The sequence below is a fragment of the Excalfactoria chinensis genome, chromosome 9 (genome assembly GCF_039878825.1).
Source record: "Excalfactoria chinensis isolate bCotChi1 chromosome 9, bCotChi1.hap2, whole genome shotgun sequence".
Lineage (NCBI taxonomy): Eukaryota > Metazoa > Chordata > Aves > Galliformes > Phasianidae > Excalfactoria > Excalfactoria chinensis.
Window position 1 is genome coordinate 19078162 of NC_092833.1, and position 14458 is coordinate 19092619.

The 14458-nt window shown below is 49.0% G+C and overlaps 1 protein-coding gene across 8 annotated transcripts in view; it reads right to left on the reverse strand.

The window, feature by feature from the left end:
- ARHGEF26 (Rho guanine nucleotide exchange factor 26) overlaps nt 1-14458 on the reverse strand; it is a 99156-nt gene that overhangs the window by 29335 nt on the left and 55363 nt on the right. For all 8 annotated transcript variants that reach the window (XM_072344950.1, XM_072344948.1, XM_072344949.1 and 5 more), the window contains 3 exons: nt 5909-14409; nt 4491-4530; nt 2769-2914 (listed from right to left, as the gene is read on the reverse strand). In XM_072344950.1, the coding sequence (XP_072201051.1) occupies nt 2769-2914; nt 4491-4530; nt 5909-6700 (978 nt within the window). In that variant the 5' untranslated portion in view covers nt 6701-14409. The remainder of the gene's footprint in view (nt 1-2768; nt 2915-4490; nt 4531-5908; nt 14410-14458) is intronic.

A 14458-nucleotide genomic window follows, 5' to 3' on the forward strand; every position in this document is an offset into this window, starting at 1 on the left:
GCAACTGTAAATTTCCAGCAAGGACAATGCAGCAATGCTAACCTCACGTTCCAGAAACATAAGCTGTGTTTTGTGATTGTTGTTTTGGCAAACATGGGTTTGCACATAGCAAAGAGCACATCTGAATCAGCTGTAGAAGCAAATGGTTCAATCTCCTAATTAATCAATGGCAAAGCTTCCATTCCATCCTCTTCCAAGAAAGAGGTGCAAATATGGAGATCAATTTTGTCATGCTCTGTGAAAAAAATACTGTTCTTCTTTTTGAGGTGCCCAAAATGTTTTAGCTTAAAGACTCTAAAACCCACATTTGTGGTGCTATGCCATCCACAAGGACTCAATACAGGCTAAGAAGAGAGTACCAAGAAAGCTACAAGGGATGCCATACTGTCAGCACTGCTGTGCCCCCCAGGGGCTGCAGAGCTTCCTGCCCACAGCTCAGCTGTGACTGAGCCCACCAGACAGAAGGAGGAATGGAGGAGAAGGAGAGGTTAATCCCGCACTTAGGTACAGGATGCTCCTCTAAAGAAACAGCTACACAAGGGAAAAAACCCACATGAAATATTTCTTTGAGAAATGATGGCTACACCATAAACCAAAATGAACAGAAGCCTTCTGATTCTGAAAGGGGAGCTAACACAGAGATCAGCCCTGAGGCAGGCAGCTGCTGCTTGACACCAGAGGGAAGAGGCAGCCATGGAAGTTCACGATGGATCCTGCAGCTCCTTGCACACCCAGCACCACGTTGGTATCATCCAGCACAGCTGACCGCTGTGTCTGTTGGCAGTCCTACCTTCCACAGGACACGCCAGGTAGTAGCACTGCATACGACTGCTGTGAGTTCTTAAAAAAAATGTTTAAAGATGCTTTTGGAATATATTTTAGAAAAATTGTTTACCCTCTTCAAATTAAAACTTTAAATCCACAGAGGAAGGCTGCAGAAAACAGGGAGTAGACAAGCTGGCTCAAAGTGCCTCGGGAACCTGAAGAGCAAGAGAGCCCAGGGAAGGAGTTCGAAAGGAGCTGAATTAAATACCATCCCACTTCGGGGACTTCAAAAGCTCTTTGAAAAGTCTCTTACTTCTACATGTGTAAATGCTGCAAGAATACAGAAGCACCTTTTTATTACAGTCTAAAGGCTTTAACAACAGAATACACAAAGGTTTCACCTCCAAGAGCAGACCAGCATCAGCTGTCAGGGCTGCACGGCCAGAGACACCCTACAGGGATGACAGATTTGCTCTGTGGTCTTTCCTCTCCCAGCACAGTCACAGCTAACAAGGGCCAGACACCTCCTACAGCCCTCCTTTCCTAATGCATGTTGAAATCCAATGCTTCAGTGTTTCCCAGCTGACTTCCTGCTGCAGTTCAGCACTTGCTCTTTTTAATACTAAACGACAGCACATGCTTTTTCCAGAGAGTTGTAAACAGAGACACTGGGAGACTCACAGGTTCCCACCCTTGATTTTCACAGAGAACCTCTTCCCATTTACCTCCCACTTCAAGCCTTGTAAATCAAGTGCAGGCAGGGAACAAGTTTGCCGTGTTAGAAATGGTGAAGAACAAGTCTGGTTTATGTAACTGTAAGCACAACACACCACTGGTTCTTACTGAGACAATTCTACTTTGGTCTCAAGGCAAATTAGCCTTTTTGCAATCATCATTACTGAGTATCATTCCTTCTGAAATACCTCAGCTGTTGAGCACTTAACTGCTAGTTTGCCTAGAAGGCAAAAGAAAACCAATTTGTCCTCATTAGAAACAATGTTTTTGCAGCATTAAGCAAAATGAACTACATTTTAAGTACTCAATCTGTTGAAAGCAAATTCAAAGATCTTTTTAAAACCACCTTGTCTTGGCTTCTTTATAATTAACGACTCAGAGAGGTGTTCATATTTCAATACCTTGAACCACAAGGTCGCCTATTGGACAGCCCTTCTAAGAAGAAAACCTTACTCAGCAATAGTGGTTATCAGGGTAAACACAGCTAGTGGGCCCAATGGTCAAACGTTCTCCATCATGGTGTGGTACGATAATAATCTTTCCCTATGTCATATATAAAGATGAGGTTCTAAAAGTTAAAAAAAAGAGACGTGGCTCTGAATTTTATGGATAACCCCCAGAAGTCACAGAAAAATCAAAAGGTGAAAGTAACAACAGAAACCCCAGTGTTTTGTTCTCCCCTTGGACTCGGAATTATGCACACTAGGACAGCTACAGGCATTGCTGACTTTCCAGCTTATCAGCAGGGTTCTTTGGTCCAGCACGGATTTAAAGTGAAACGCATCTTAAAGTGTAAGGTGATGAATTCCAAAGTCCTCTGCATTTCAAAGTTCTGTTTAATTTCATTTTAAACTACACTGAAATTTGTTTCTTGGCCATTTCAGATCAGATCCTATACCCACGTGAACCTATGCACAATTATGCCAGCAGATGACAGAGAGAGGTGGCACCACAGAAAACGATTCTGGCAGGACTGTGAGTCTAAGCCTACTAATACTGACTGAGAGAACACGACTTGTGCTTTTCTAAGCTCATGGAGTTACCTTACACGAGACCCAAATAAAATCTAAATCTGCACAACCACAACCTGGACTGGTAACCTGGACTTGTTGATAGAAGTACTCACAGAAACTCAATATATATTGTGGAAGGGAAAGGAAGATGATGATAAAGCTCAGCTGAAGACTCCGCAGCAAGTAGATTTGCTTCAGTGCGGTCTGAGCGGCTCAGATAGCCTTTGTCTGGCTTTTCAGTGATTAAATACTCACAACTGATAGCTGACTCCATGTTGATCTCAGGGGCTTATAGGGAAAAACAATCTTGTCATCTGATTTCTGCTCTCGGGGCTCCGACTCCTCATCAGAATCGATGTCCAGAGCTTTTTCTTTGTAGTTCTGATACAATACAGCATTTTCTATAAAACAGTAACAATATGCCATTAATTACATGAACTTATTTAGTGCTTTTCATAAAAAATAAGCCAGACTTAAACAATGAAAGAAATGAAAACGTCAACGTGCTGTTCACAAACTCCACCAGACAAAGATTGCATCTTACTTCAGATGGACAATGGAGCAGTACAGTAACAATGGATCGCTGTAACGCTACCAAAAAAGATCCACACTGACTGCATTAAAGAACAGATGTGTCCTTTGTCAAGAAAAAAACAGAAAACAATTTTTCTGCCCTCCCTTTGCTGTATGACGTTTCATAATTAGCCAGCAATTAAAAAACAGAACGAGCTGTCAGCAGAGCAGTCGCCGATCTGGAGGTCTAACTATTTTCATCAGAAAGGCTGCTGTACATCCAACACCCATTCCCACTTCTACTCCATCAGCTTTAAATAACACCTTCCCACCTCACTAAGAGAAAGGAATGACCCAGGCTTCAGAGATCTCAAGGCAGAACTATTCCAAACAGAAACTTCAAAGGGTGCCTGACTAAGAATAAAGCCTATGGATTTCAAATTGGACGGCATGCAGCAGCCCTGCAGGCTGGGGGGCACCTGTAGCAATCAGCTCCCACCCCACGGGGTCCGCTCTGCCCCTCAGCTGGGCACCACACTGGGCTCAAACTTCTGTGCCCGCTCCTTGGAATGCATCTATGTAATCTGTATACCCTGAAGACAGGAAATCCCTTACAATAACTGCATTCTGAGAGGCACCGCAGCATCTAGGGAAGTAATTAGAAGACAATGCATGAAAAGATGAAAACAAGAAACAGACAGAGAGATGCAAACAGGACACAGCATAAAGTTTGGAAGACAGAATAAAGAGGAAAGGGAAGGTAAGGCAGCAGCTGAGATGTCCTCAGGAAGCATTAAGCAGGGCCAAGGGAAACAGCAGCCGTTGTGTGACAGCAGTTCCACTGTGACAGCCACAGATTTGCTGCCAGGCAAAAAGTTCTTTGTTGAGTACTGGGAAAAGCAGCAAAGCTCTGAGCTAATGAGTAACACGAGAGGGCAGACACACAGGCAGGATTTCTCTGACACTGAAATTTGAAGCCCAGGTAGAAAAGAAAGTAAAGGATTTACAAAGTCAAGGGATTCACAGCAGTGGAAGCAGCATTCTGCTCACTGTGAAAAGGGGGGGAAAGCTGCATAGCCTTGAGCTTTCAGAATAATAATCCAGGCATTTGTTGCAGGTGCTGACCCTGAGGCTGACCCCCAGGAGCTGTGTCTGCCTCACCTGCACCTCCTCTGCAGGTCTGCTAGGGCTGACACACATCAACCAGTTCATCTTTTAAGGGGAACAGGAGCTTAAGGTGAGAAGAAATTCTCCAAACAGAAGGCATTTGTAACCTATCATCCCACATTCATTAAAATAACTGTTAAAGTACGGCTAGTGCCACAACTACAGTTCCATATTACAGTGCAGTTACCGACAAAGAAGGCATGTGGTGTAATCAAGTAACAAGGAACTGTGCAAAATGATGTTTAAGTTCATTTCATTTGTCATTAAGCACCTCTTAACGTACAGGAAAAGGCTTACCTTCCCCATCAAACGTCCCTTGTCCTCTCAGCGTTTTCTTCTAACAATTTTAATAGGAAAGAGACACAAACACATTAAAAGAAAGGAAAATAACCACCAGTAACAAGAACTTCACTCCATACTTAAGCACTGACTTAGCAGGACCTGCTCCAGAAGCCTCTTCTGTTCATGAATACAGTTGTTTCATTGCAGAAAGCAAAAGGCTGCTCTGGACTTTCCTACTCTCACACACTGTTTACATACATTTGCCCAAATGTTGTATTTTTCTCACACGTTCAAAGCATTACGTGCATCAGCACCAAGAGAGCTTCGGGAGCTCGTAACTCAGCTCAGAGTCTCAGGGCTTCCCCAGGAGACACAAGGCTCGGTCTGAGCCGCACGGAGCTCTTCACACTCTGCAAAGAGTTTCATAAACAAAAATGTGGAGAACCAAAACAAAGCTCCAAAACAGAACGGCTGCTGTGGTGCTGTACGGCCCAGGAAGGCAGCTCTGATAGCAAAGTGCTACTGGCAAGAAGTCTGAGTGTGAAGCCAGAGAAGTCCCAGCATCCCGCCCCAAACTCCGCTCCCTGCTGCTCCGGCTCAAAGCACTGCTGAGCAGCTCCAGCCAGCCCCTCTTGCAGGAGCAGCTCTCATCTATCACTGCTTCACCGCAGCTCACACCTTCACAGAAGCCTCCAGAACCGTCATCTTTAATTTAGCAAGGACTGTCACAAAGCTGCTAAGCACTTCAGCAGCTCCAAACCAGCCCTCTGCACGGATCTGCTCACGATTCCACAGCACTGCAGAAATCTATCACCTCTATCACTATGTTAAAAAAAAGTAGCAAAGGGTATTAAAAAGCAAACTAGACCAGAACAGCATAGCATTTAAGAACCATTTTCAATAAGGCTTAATAATATATTTTCATGCATTAACATTCTACAGAAATGCACCGTTCCTGGGGCTCACCAAGCAGTAAGGCTGGGTACTCTGCTCCACTTGAAGTCATGCTCTGCTATTTTCCAATGCTTTTAAAGCAATGTTTCTGAGCAGGGTGGAAGTCTGTTTTTCTGTCAGCCTATTTACTCCCTCAATCAGAACCCAACAAATCCAGTGGGCCTCTTTTTTCCTGTTTACTGCTGTCTGGATGCAGGTTCTGAAGCATCGATGAACTGCAACACTGAACCTCGGGCTGGGACAGCCCATTGGCACCAGACTGGCAGGACACACTGCAAGCTGCTCAGAGAGTACCTGCTGTGGCTTTGGAAGCAGCACTTTAAACCATCTGTGGAACTCACCCGTGACTACAAATTGACTTAAGCAGCAGAAAGGAAACTGGAAATAAATGAGCGCTTACAGAAAACACAGAGGTGACAAGTTGTGCCGGTGCATAACCTGCAGCACCCAAACCAGCGCACCTCACACAGCACAATTACCTTCGTCCTCCCCAGGCTGGAAAACTTCTCTTTATCTTCAACAACAGCCTTCAGGATGGGCTGAGACATTCTGTTTTTCTTCTTGAAGTTGGCGGAGCCGTCGAGGTCGATGCCGCTCACCACGGCCCGGCGATAGGAGGTGGAGCGCAGGCCGCGCCGCAGCACGCCCGGGCTGTCCGGCTCACCTTCGGTTTCCTCGTCGGCACCCAGCGGCACGCCGGGGCTCTCCACCATGCTGCGCGCCTTCAGCACCCTCCGGCCGGCATCCACGCCGCCCTTGTGGGTCGCCTTGCTGTCGGACGCCAGGCCGCGGGGGATGATCTGCTGCGTGCCCACCTTGAGCGCGGCGGGGCTGTGGGTGCTCAGCGTGACGGCGGGCTGCTCGGGGAGCGGGGCCGGGGGGGCGACGCCTCGCTCCGGGGACATGGCCCGGGAGATGCCCTCGGGCCCCGCCGGCCCCCGCTCGGCTTCTCCGCGAGCCCCTCGGGGCGACGGGCCGCCGGGAGCGGGGAAAGCGCCGTTGGTGACGAAGCCGAGGGACGCGCTGGAGAGCAGCGCCAGCAGCCCGGCGGGCGGCTCGGAGCCCACGCGGGAGGGGAGGCGCGGGGAACCCCCCCGGGGCGCGGCGCTGACGGTGGCCGCGGGCTGCGCGAGGGTGAAGGCGCACCTGTCCTCCACCGGGAAGTCGGTGACGAGCAGCCCGCCGGGGCTCTGGTAGGACTGCGGCCGGGGCTTGCCGTGCGGCCGCGCGGTGCCTCTCCTCTTCCCCAGCGCCCCGCCGCCCGCGTCCATCGCCGCTTCCCCCGAGGCGGAAGCGCCGCGTCCCGCCCCGCGGATCGGCCCTCCGAGCGCCGCAACCCCGCGCCGGGACGGGGAAGGGGGGGGAGGAGGAGAAGGAGGAGGAGGAGCCGCCCCGGCTCGCTCGCAGCTCGCGGCCTCACCTCCGCGCGGCGCCGCCGGGGCCCGAGCACGGCCGCATCCTGCCCCGCAGGTCCCGCGTCCCGCACGGCTCCGGCACAGCGAGGTCGCGCTTCAGCGAAAAGCGAAGCGATTCGCCTCGCCGTAGAAGTGAGAACGCGTCCCCCCGGGCTGCCAGGTGACGGCAACGCGCCGAGCGGCCCCGATGGAGCGGCCCGCGGCACGGCTCTTCCCTGCGCCCGCCCCGAGCCTCCCGCGGAGCGCCGCACGTGCACCCGGCAGCAGCCCGGCGGGCGCCCCGGAGCGTGCGGGACTGCGCGGCGATCGCGGCACCTTTCCGCTTCAGCTGCCCGGCGCTGCCCGCCAGCCGCCCCGCAGCCGCGAGTCCCCTCCCTGCACAGCGCACCTGCCGGGGGTGCAGCACGGGAACGGCCCATCGCCCGAGGACGCTCAGCGCCAGGCCCGGGCTGCTCTGCAGGCGCAGCGCCACAAGACGTGGCACCGTCCGTGCCGCCTCACTGAGCCCGGCACTCACGTCTAAGCGAGCTGCGGGAACCTGCGAGCAGCCCCGGGCAGCAGAGGCTCCGTCACGCTGAGCACAACCCACCCTCGCCGCCCCCACCTGCAAGACACAGCCCCGCTTTCTCCAGATTTCAGCCCCAAAGGAGCAGCACCAGAAGCTTTGCAGTGCAGCACTACGGCCACGCTGCCGCAGAGCAGCCAGCAGAGCAGCTCACAGTAGGGAGCTGTGGGGGGACGTGTGGCACAGGAAGCGCTGCCAGCCCCAGGGTCAGCGGTGCACAGACGGGGCTGTTCCACTCTAAGTACGTTTAACTGGAATCTTTATCGAGAGTAAAATGAAGCAAAGCACACTGAAGCTGCCCGATGCGATTCTCACTGCTGAGACAAAGCTGCGCTGGCACAGCACCTTTGCATGACAGAACACACAATGCATAGCCCAAAATGCCCGTTTGTCACTAAGAACTCTAAGCTTTCCGTATGGATTTGCCAATAGGACACAGTTGCAGCATATTTCTTAACTCATAAATCCTAATTATTAATAATGGAGGTAACCAGCTTTTACAAGATTACTGTTATACATACTTATTAAATATGATGCAACTCCAAGGGTAATTCCTGTTCCTGAAGGGCCACCTCAGCACTTGCTTTCATACACAGCACTAAAGAAATAGACTCTTGCAATAAAATTAAGGCTGTAATAACAGTAGAATCGACTATAATTTAAAGGAAGGAAATTGAAATGGAATTATTCGCACCTCATACTCAGCCAGCTCTCAGTGCAACATCAGTACAAATGAGCCGAGCTGAACGTGCCCACCTACATTGCTCCTCGCAGATGGCACACAGCTGTTTCTGACCTGTGCAGCACCCCCAGCACGGCACACAGCCATGAAACCTGGGAGACCAGCACCCAGCCACATCCACGGGGACACCAGGTCAGCCCTGGTTCTGGCCATGAACACCTGCAAACTACACCAGTCCCCAGCTGGTGTAATGGATTCACACCAAACCAGAAAGCGTTTCTGGACTCAGCTGCCACCAAATGTGCACTAACCCCCAGATCACTTACCATGGCCGCTGCCAGGCAGGTGGGCACAAGACACATGCAGAGATGCTCAGTGGTGAATGTGGTTATTCCTTGAGAATCTACCAAGGAAAATGAAAGCTTATTCATCCCACCCCACATTCAAAGCAAGAGTGCGCTTGTGAGCATCCCCACCTCTCCCACAGATCTCAGTGCACCGCTACCTGAGGGAGCTGGGACAGCTGCTGCACACGGCCAGAACAGAGCAGCCCTTCACGTGCTCAGCACTCACACGTACCTGTAGGCTTGAAGCTAAACACGGAGCCATAGGTTTGACAGCAGTTAGAACTTTTACAGGGCTGGTCCTGTGCTACCGAACCACAAAGCAGTGCACAAAGCTGCTGCCCTGTTGTACTTTCTCCCTGTTTTCTCAATACCACGTGTGGATGGTTAGCTGCCTGTTCAGTGTGTTTTTCATGTTATATGGTACCTCTCTCAGTTCTCTCTCCCAGCTGTTTTGGGGTATGAGATGTGAAGCAAAAAGCTCTGCCCACAGACACCGACTGCAGCAGAACAGCCCTGCAGCTGCTGGGAGCTGTGCCGTGTGGTACCGTCCTCCTGCACAAACAGACCGCAGTGCAGCCATGGCCCACAGCTCAGCACTGTGCCCAGCTGCAGGGCTGCTCTGCCATCTGCACTCAGCCCTGTGATGCTGCATTAACTGGCAGCTAGCTAGGAAATATCAATAATGTTCTTTTTAGACTCTTTTCGTGACTTCAGGCAGCCTGTTTACAGTTAGTTGAAAACGAGCCAACTGTTCTCAGAAGGATCAGTGCAAGTCTCTATCATAATTAGCATGCATGAATGAATAGGGCTCTCACTGTCTCACAACAACAGCAGGGGCAGAGGACACCACAAACACAAAGGACTGGATGCAGCCTGGCCACTCATGAGATACTTCTGCTGCTGCTTTCTCCTTCCTGACAGGGATGTGAACCCAAGCGAGGCAGTGGTGCCTCTTGCCCATGAGCAGGAGGGCTGTGCTGGAAAGGCTGCTCCAGCAGCACAGGCATATGTGCCCACAACCACCAGGACAGGACAGGACGCAGCCTCCCCTCCTGCCCCTTCCTTTCAGCACAACTACAGCTCTTTTATTCTGAACAGCGCTCAGCTGAGTTGTAACCATAAATCAATCAGCAAAAGGTACATTCCTTGGTTCTTCCCACTTCCCTCATAAGTCGTTTTTGCTGTTATAATAATCAGCAAAAGTTAATGCTCTGTAGCACCAATTAAAAAGCTTTCAGGGGAGAAAAAAAACAGATTGCATGGCAGGAAAAAAGAATCTGTTAATGCTGGCATTCTGACTGCCTTGGCTTTAGCCACTGCAGATGAAAGAAGTTTCATTGCTAATGTCTTCTCTCCCCCTGCCTTGCCTCAAAGCAGCTCCCCATTACAGCCAGTTGTGCACGCTGTCTAAATCAACAGACTGTGAGTCACTGCAATGCCATCAGTGTGCCTTGGGCCCTTCAGGTACAGCATCAGTGTAACTTCATGGGGCACAGCAGTAACTGTGGGCTATTTCTACAGAAGGTTATCAAACCTTCCAAAATTCACAGCCACCTGTATGTTCTGTTCACATAAAGTGCAGTGAACCAGAATCATAAAAGAGAGCCATGAAACTGAAGGCCCACCCATCTCCTACTTATTTCTAAATGGTATTTTTCCAGTTTTAAGATTCCATTTACGTGTCTGAACGTGAATTTCATCTCATTACTGCTAACAATGCCCTTTCCATAGGAGAACAGTCCCCAAAATGCAGACACAAACTCCTTTAGCTGATGACAAATAGTTCAGATGTTGCTATTTAAAGAGCCTAGCAGAAAGAGAAGGTGCTTCAAAGGATGCCTAACAAAAGGACCAAAGCACTGCTTGTCACAGCTGAAGACATTCTATATATATTCTATGGTTGCTATTAGCAAAGACCAAAAGCTTGGGAGCCTGCACTACTACATCTCGGAAGCTGAAGGATGCTATTTTCATCTTTTTTTCCTTCTTTGCCTGCACATTGCCCAGACAACGCCACAATAAGTGACAGGGAAGAGGCAGTCATTACTGCAGGCATGTTTCCAAGGAGCTAACACTTCTTCCTTGTTAAAAAAGGAAGAAGAAGAAGAAGAAAAAAAAGGAGGAATGAACATTCTGTTCCTATCAAAAATAATAACACTGAGCAACTATCTGCAGAACCACTGTATCTTCCTCCATGACTGACTGTGACGGAGGGGCTCCCAGGAGCACACAGCTCCCTCCTGCCATGCACCAGGCAGACCATGCACCCAGCTCCGTGCAGCAGGACCCTGCCCTGAGCGAAGGTTGAGGTGGTGAAACCTGCATCTCTCTCAGGTTAAATACCTCAGCCCTACGTAATGACTTACCTACATTGGGCTGCTTGTCAGAAATGCTGGACCTGACCCAGGCACCCAGAGAGCTATTAACCCCAGAGTGACGCACCACGCTTTCCCTTTGCTGTACAAAAAATGCTGGAATTTTATGAATGCCATAGCAACAGAATCAGAAAACGAGGAGATGCAGAGCGTGAGGCATGGAAGCTTCTATCTTTTCTCTAATGAGCTGCCACTGAAGCATGACTCTCCTCCTTAAATTCAAGTTTGCCATTTGTACTCTACATTCAGACTCCACGCTTCGCTGAGCTTCTTGGCTGAGGTTTCCTCAGTGGAAACTACACATCAACACGTGTAACGCATGACCATGTCCTGGCCCCATGAAAGGCTGCAGGAGTTTTATACTGACTTCAAGAAGGCCATGATTTTGGCTGCCCATGACTAACTGCACCCAGCTAACTGTGAGTCCCACTGAATGCCCGAAGAAGCTACATGAGAATCTGCCCCCTTTACATCTCTACTTCCCAAAAGATCCTTAAAAAGGAAAGGCCACATCCCAGATCCAACTTTTGTTAAACCCACCCATTTTCTCACCCACTACACCATCATTTTCAGAACTCATCATCTTTCTTCTCTAGTAAACCTTTTTGAAATTGTTCTCATTTGCTTCCCTAAAAGAACCTTGTATTAATTAAGATAGGAGCCTATTAACAGTGAATGCAATTAAATATGCAATGCATGAGGATCCATATAGCTCTACCAAAATAATTGTGACCAGCTACACACATTTTTACATGCACGCACAAATACATGTAACACAAGTACACCAAACCCCAAAGCACATCTCAGCACTCAGATGCAGGAAATTCTCTGCTAAAAGCACAAGGATTGCCAACTCAACTCAAGCACCCTGGCACAGTTGTGTGCCTGCACAGGGCTCAGTACTGCAAAGTGTTGCATAAGCACAGTTTACAAAGCACATTTGTGGCACAGTCTGCAAGCGGAGGTTTTGGCAGCTGGAATTCAAGAACTGACAGTTGCAGATGTGAGGAAGAAAAAAAGGACAATGGCTAAGGAGAAGGCAGTATGGCAAGAAAGCAAAGAAACACCTTCATCTTAGACAAGCACATCAGAAACTGAGATGTGTGAGAACTCATACTACACTTTAAACTGACTAATGAGAAAAAAGATGAGGACAGAGAGACGCTTCCCGAGCCAGGAGGTGAATCCCAAAAGAGAAAAAGCCTGGATTTAAAAAGAGGGGGGGAAAGATACAGACAGACAGACAAAGTGGTGTTTTACCAAAGGCCTCTGTCTGAAGGAGAACAGCACTCAGCCTAAGCAGCCTTCTGAGATTATTTTTATCTATGACATAAGTCCCCTTAGACAAAATATTACTACTGCTTTCCACTCGGCTTCAAAATTAGACTAGTTTTACACAGAAATCAAACTAAAGGTGGCTGCGACCTTGAAGAGGACCTTCTTCCTGAGAAGTGATTCTGGTCCCAAAGCAGAAACGCTGCCCAGCAAAGCTGCTATGGGGAATGAGCTGTCTTATGGACATCAGTAGTGAGTTTAAACACTTTTCAAGTTAGTCAGGAAAAACGTGCTGAGGAGTCACAAGGGCCATCCCTGCAGCAGACCGAGGATCGCGTGCTGCAAAGTGCCCAGCACTGAGCGGATGGGTGGCTGCCAGCTCCTGTGCTGTACCAAGCTGGGAACAGCCCTGCCCAGAAGGTTCCCCTGCCTTTGCAAAGGCCTTACAAGCACCTGAAGCTGTAGGTCAGCACAGCACTTCACTGAGTGGCCATGGAGACAAAGATGAGCTGTACAGAACATAGAGGAGCACAGCTGCTTCTCAGCTGGCTTCAGGGAATGCTATTAAATATGCGCTTCTGGACTTGTGCGTGGTGTCAGTGGGTTTAAGTATCATTTACATCTTCATTCAAATCTTCCCAGGAGAGGAAACACAAAGTTGCTGAAATTGCAGTCTGAAAGCAAGAGAAGAAAAATTGAATGTCTCTGTCATTACATGGAAATCGTACAAAGAGATCCGCGAGCAGCTATTTGTGATTCCAGAAACTGCTTCCTGTTCTTACTTCTGTGTGTTCCTCCTCCCTCAGCAGCCGGGACAAACAAGAAAAGGGAATGCTGAGCAGGGCTGCCCATGCTGGCCCTGCAGGCTGCAGAGCCCAGCAGCACAACGTGGTGCTCCCAGGCCTGGCTGTGCTCTGGTGCTTTTGGTGACAAAAGCCAGAAGCTAGAAAGAAATATAGGGAACGCTTCCTCTGAGAGAAAACAGAAGAACAAGTGTTACAAGCCAGATTAGCAAAGCTTGGTATCTGCCTGCTCTGTGTAATAGCTGCGTTGGATTTTTTAAATAGGAAAGCAACCAAAATAAATGATCTTCATCACCTCACTGTGGGCTATATGGGCATTCTGAAAAGAGCAGTGGTTTCCAAGCCCTAACCCAGGGATGTGAGATACCAGACACAAATGCTTGCAAGCAATGGACTTTCACATGCTGAATGAAGAGGATGCTCCTTCCCGCCCAGCAGCCTGCTCCCCTCCAGATGCTCTCTGTGGATTTAACTGTCTATCAGCTTGCAAGTGCCTTTATGGACTCTTGTGACTTGGCAGCAGTCATACAGTAAAGCTCACAGGAAAGGAATGTGGTCTTATATTACAGCCTGAGCCCCGGCACAACCCACACCTCCCTAGCAGCAATCCTTTATGATCTGTTCAGCTCAGCCTGTCCAAACTCCCTTCTAAATGCTCGTAAATGAGTTTAATGATTTAGAATTCATCTTTAAGCTCAACTGATACCTGCTGGGATTTAAGCACATTTAAGCACATCTAGTGGGGATACAACAAAACTGCCACTCACACACAGGACTGGGGCTCAAAGGGAAGTTCTGCAGTTCCTTCCACACCAAATTTAAGCCATCCTGAGAAGCAGCACAGTGCGAAGCGGCTGCCATCTCCCACAGAGCTTTGGGCAGTTTTGACTGTGGCGTTTTTAGTGGAACAAAACCAACTTCTTAGAGGAACGAATGGTCCTCAGAATATACTGAAGCACTGAATAATGGATGAAAAGTTCCTGCAGAACGAAGCCACTCATACCCTGCAATGAAACAGACACGCAGTCTGCCTGTACCCTGATTGTTTTCTTTGCGTTGATGTTTAACTTTATCTCTATTAAAGATAACATCCAATGCAGAACCTCATGTTACAAGGACGCAGGGCCTGAAACAGCCAATGCCAGCATAGCTGCATGCCCTCAACGCCAGCATTCCCAAACACCCTGGGAATTCCAAGAGGAATAGCCGAGCCAGGAGCAGGCAGCAGTAAGGACAGACAGCTACAGATGTTCTTATCCTTGTCAGTGAAAACCCAGAAATACTTGAAATACCCCAGATAGTTCCAGTTGGGCAGCCAGCACCACAGCCAGCGTCTGTCTTTGTTTTAAGTAAACCACTAACAGCAGAGTCCAATCACAAGGATAAAAAACACAGTAATGTTTTTGGACTAAACACACCCCAACCAGCCATCCAGAACTGCAGCACAGAACCCCAGTAGTTCCAGCACAGGGAGAAGCATGGAGACAGTGTGATCCTCAGATGAACACTTGGAAATCTCTGAAACACAGGAGGACAGATTTATTAGAGGGACACTGCATTCCCACAG